We start from the raw sequence: 5,000 nt of genomic DNA, 5'->3' as shown, positions 1-5,000 counted from the left end.
CATATCATCTACTCATCTTTTATATGTTCCAACATGTTTCACATCATGTATAAATGGTAAACTGTTTAACAAAATCCAAACTGATACAGAAAAGGAAAAATACAGCAGAGATGGAGAGTGACTGAATTTCCTGATGTTTGCAGTATTAACATTTTGAAAGTCACTTCAGAATTCTTTCAGTAATATGTGTCCTTGTAAACAAAATCTATTATTAATCCTTTGATCCTGGTGTACATTATGAAAAAATTTGGCAAGAGGGGCAAAAAAAAATTCTTGTACCAAGTAATTTACTACATAGAGATATGATATGGAGTATACGCAAGGTAAACAGTATCTTACCACCTGGATAAAGCAAATCAAAAAACAAATACAAAAATGGCAAAAAGACTAAAGACATTTAAGCAAAATGTTCGCTAGCATCTGGCCTACATACCACACACCCAGCAGAGAGGCTGCTTATGTAAGCCTAATGCCTGTATTTTGGTCCATGTGTCTTCCATGAAGCAACCAATTTCATGGATGAGCTTTCATTAATATTACATGTAAATGAATGTTCAGAGTAAAGTTTCAAATATATGTACTAGTAAATATTGCAATTTATTTTGTTAAGTCTCCCCAAATGTTTTTTGTATACTAATTTTCATGCTGTGATATTGTTAAGTGGTTACCTGTATAAATTGGGCTAGAGATCCCTCCCATTTCTTTCATACTTTGTAATCTTCCCAGTACGATAACATCACATTGCCGCAATCTTATTAGCTACCAATATCGCGATAAAAAAGACTATGAGAAGAATATTTTTGTATGTTTTATATAGTTCAATGTTTCACAACTTTAACATATTTCATCCAGTTTATGCACAAACCTGAGAATGACATTTGTCATATTTCATCTTATGCAAGTGAAAGAATTTACCTACTCTTTAAGTTTTCAGACCTTTAGCACTACACTGTAGTAATCAGGACCTGAAACCTAAAGCTTGGCATAGTTGCCCAGGTTGTATTACCAGGTCCACAGCCTTGGCCTCACTCACTCACCGGCAGGCGCTTCTAGCGACCCCCTGCCGAGACCTGACTGGCTCACCCGGACACCTCTCAGCTCTCTCATTGGACCGCAGTCTTCCCCCATTCCCTGTTCGCTTACAAAGCTTGCGTGAACTTAAGTTGCAGAATCTGGACCAAGATAAGCATCTCAAGATTATCCAGCAGCACCATAGCTAAACAGCAACCACCGGGGAGCCTCGCCAGCTCCCCCGTCAATCTTCAACTTCAGTTCCAAAATTCAGCCATACCTGTGGGAACTCACACCCACACAAACACTCCCTTACGAGATATAGACACCAGTCATAAGGTAGATACAACTTCATCCACAACAACATATTCATAAGTCTAGATAAAAAAATTAGTTTGTCATCAATAAATAAAGTTCTAATATGAGTTCTAATCCACTGCCAACAGGTACATAAACTGTCTGATGAAGTTTTGCTATGTGACTTTTTGTTTTTCGACCAGTAATTTACTCCTTAATAACTTAGCTTTTATGGAAACATATATGTATAAACACAATAAACAACGTAAAATAACAGGGGACATGGCTTGTATGAACATGCCATCTCCCGTGGCATTACTGAAGTACTGCTTTACTCTGGGTTAGGGTTTCATTCTTTTACATTTTTGCTTTGTTTCACTGGAAAAGTTTTTTCGAGGGAAATAAAGCTTCAAATATTAAACAAGTTTTTTTTTAATATCAGTATGAAACTGGAAATTAATAACTTATTCCTACATCACTTATATACATCATTACCATCAGTTTTATCCGACAGAACAATATTGTCTAAATTAAAATAAATTTTCTTTACAAAACAAATCAGAACATCCAAAGAAAAAAAATCCCCAAAAAGGAACTAATAAAAAATCCAAATTAAAGCTTTTTTCTTCCTTCATAAGCATATAACATTACAAAAATAAAGATAATAGTAATCTCAAATAAAACAGTAATATATCAAAATAATAATCAATACCTGTAGAAACAAAAAAATGAAGAATAGGAAATAAATATCCATCTATATACACATCTATGTCTTTGTTCCAGCCGGCACGGATATCTCAGTCTCTTCCCCGTCCCCCTCCATCACATTCTCCGGAGGGACCTCAGTGACAATGAAGCTGTGGCTCTCAGACAAGTCGATGATCTGCTGGGGTCCTGGGGTCGCCAGGTGGCCGCTAGCATCACTTGGGTTCAGGGACTCATCCGTCACTGAATAGGCCCCCCCTAGGCCACTCGCATCCATGTCCTCCACTGGGGGGACACTCACAGGCTGGAGAGAGAGAGAGGAGAGGGGATGGTAATATACTGAAAGAGTATTACCTTCATTCCCTTGATGGCATTTTTTTTTTTTTTTTCCACGGGGTGGAAGGAAGAAGAAGAAGAAGAAGAAGAAGAAGAAGAAGAAGAAGACGAAGACGAAGACGAAGACGAAGACGAAGAAGAAGAAGAAGAAGAAGAAGAAGAAGAAGAAGAAGAAGAAGAAGAAGAAGAAGAAGAAGAAGAAGAAGAAGACGAAGAAGAAGAAGAAGAAGAAGAAGAAGAAGAAGAAGAAGAAGAAGAAGAAGAAGAAGAAGAAGAAGAAGAAGAAAAAAAAAAAAAAAAAAAAGACGAGTAACTTTCAATAACTATAGAAGGAAATATAATTTTCCCCCCTTTTTTCTAATATGCTTATAACACACATGTAATACCAATGGAAGCAGAGTCATGAAATTATTCAATAATTGCTTTCAGCATACGGAGACAGAGGCAAACAGGCGACTCACTAGGGGGTCGGGTATGGGTGTGTGGTAGATGCAGGTTGTGGTGTGGGGGGTTGAGATCACAGGCATGGAACAGCCGTCGTCACCATACCTGCTGACACCACACGCCCCGAAGAGCACTTGGTTCGGGTCCTGTTGGCAGGAGGAAAACCGCATCAAGTGTGAGCGAGAGGGAGATGTGTGATGAGCAACTGTAGCCATCAAACAGCAGGCAAATATAAAATGTGAAAAATCTCCAGATTCTCTCTTTGTTGCTTCAGTGTACATAGGGATTAGATTGAAAACTATATATATTAAAGATCTTTTTTATAATAATAATAATGATAATGATAATGATAATAATAATAAAAATAAAAATAATAATAATGATAATAATTAATAACAATAACAATAATAATTGTAATAATAATAACAACAATAATAAAAACATTAATGATATTGATTACCGAAAGAATAATCATCATAATCATTATAATCATTCCTAAAATCATTATCATTGTAACAATCAAATATCAGCAAAAGAAGTTATCAAAACTGTAAAAAGAACCACCACCAACACCAACTTCCTTCCCCATACTTACATGTAGGATATGCTTGGCGCAGTATTTTGAGAGAGGTATTGACTTCTCCCCACACCGCCAAGATCCCTCACTATAGATGCACTTCACACAGCCAACACTTGGTCCAGGTTTGTAGTTTACACCTTCTGTCACCTGGCAAATGAGGAGAAAAAGGAGAGAAGGATTACTATCCAAGTCTAGTTCTTTTAAATATAAGAGGAAGGATATATATATGATGATGATGATAGTCAGCATGTAATATAACTGCTTGACTAAAAATCATAAAAGCTATAAATATCTATGAAGAGGTAGCACATCATTTCATGTCAAAATTTCAGACAAAACTACACTAATTTAACACCTAAATTCATAAAGAACTTGATCATATAATTTCTATCAATACTGAACAACAGCTGTAGACTCTAAAAAAGTGTGGAAGTTTGCAGTTCCACCTTCAGCTACAAGTTTTATCTTCTCTGATTTACTATAACAACAACAACTGTCAATACATGCTGCTCAGTTTCCTTTTCAGTATGCAAGCCCTATGGTCTGCAAATCCTCTACCTTGTCATTCCCCACAGCAATAAACAAGGCCTGATTTTTCGTCTCACCAACATAAAAGTAGGACTATTATTTCAAGCACTTAATTTCATTCCCCACAATATCTAAGTACCACTGACATCTAGTAAATATAAAAGGCAAGGTGAAACATCAAATTTGATACCCTTATCAATGTTACTAAATACACAAATGCATATCATCAAAAATATACAGATTATAAAACATTATAAACATTTACTTTCATATTAAAGCAGTAAAGTACATAACTGGATGCATTTTCATGAACCTAAATACACGAATAGTAAAAAAAATATTTTCTACTGCTTAAAACTATAAAATACTTTTTTGGATGCATTTATGTGTCTAGATGTAAGAATGATAGGATGCCAATATCTAGAGGAAACTCACTGATCTGCAATAATGTGTATGAAGAGGAATTGGGGGGAGTGAAAATGATTGGGGGTTGGCTCCATGAAATAGCATGCAGTATCAGAAGTACATTTACTATGATCCATTCATAATCAGAATGAGACAAAGGGTCTTCAGGGACTTGGGGGAGTGGGGATGAATGGTAGGTGTGGCTGGAGGAAAATCATAAACCAGTACCATATACACTATCAGACACTATATACACATGATATTGATAGTGAAAATGATGAGGGGTTAAAAGACTGGTATTTTCTGATTTCTACCCAAACATATTCATAGTTTGATATACATTCTCCATAAATTTGATCTATATTCCTAAACACTGTAGAATCTTAAAAAAGCAGCAAGAGTTTTACATTCATCCACACATTACACATCCAAAAACTAATCTTAAATACTAAAGGAAAAAAAGTAATTAAATCTAACACTGAAGGCATGGTTCAACTGGTCTCCTGTATGTCTAGGCCCTGACTTGTGTCCAAGTGCCCAGCCAGACGAAGTGTTTCAACTGCAAAAGCATCGCTATAATAGACCGCACATACCTCTCACTTGAATAATGCCATGCATTGTACTTTTTGTTTGAGCAACATGGAGCACAAGGACTTATTCCCTATTTTACCATAGTTTCATGATTCATTTTATA

The 5,000-nt window shown here is 35.9% G+C and overlaps 1 protein-coding gene across 1 annotated transcript in view; it reads right to left on the bottom strand.

Moving 5' to 3' along the window:
- Nucleotides 1-1,724: 1,724 nt before the first annotated feature.
- The window catches only part of LOC113807573 (KAT8 regulatory NSL complex subunit 2), a 37,205-nt gene continuing 33,929 nt past the window's right edge, over nucleotides 1,725-5,000 (bottom strand). Inside the window, exons 9-11 of the mRNA XM_070114554.1 lie at nucleotides 3,389-3,520; nucleotides 2,811-2,939; nucleotides 1,725-2,317 (exon numbers count right to left, since the gene is read on the bottom strand). Coding sequence (XP_069970655.1) covers nucleotides 2,075-2,317; nucleotides 2,811-2,939; nucleotides 3,389-3,520 — 504 coding nt within the window. The 3' untranslated portion in view covers nucleotides 1,725-2,074. The remainder of the gene's footprint in view (nucleotides 2,318-2,810; nucleotides 2,940-3,388; nucleotides 3,521-5,000) is intronic.

Source organism: Penaeus vannamei, chromosome 36 (assembly GCF_042767895.1).
Source record: "Penaeus vannamei isolate JL-2024 chromosome 36, ASM4276789v1, whole genome shotgun sequence".
Classification (NCBI taxonomy): Eukaryota; Metazoa; Arthropoda; class Malacostraca; order Decapoda; family Penaeidae; genus Penaeus; species Penaeus vannamei.
This window is presented reverse-complemented; position numbering and strand designations above follow the sequence as displayed.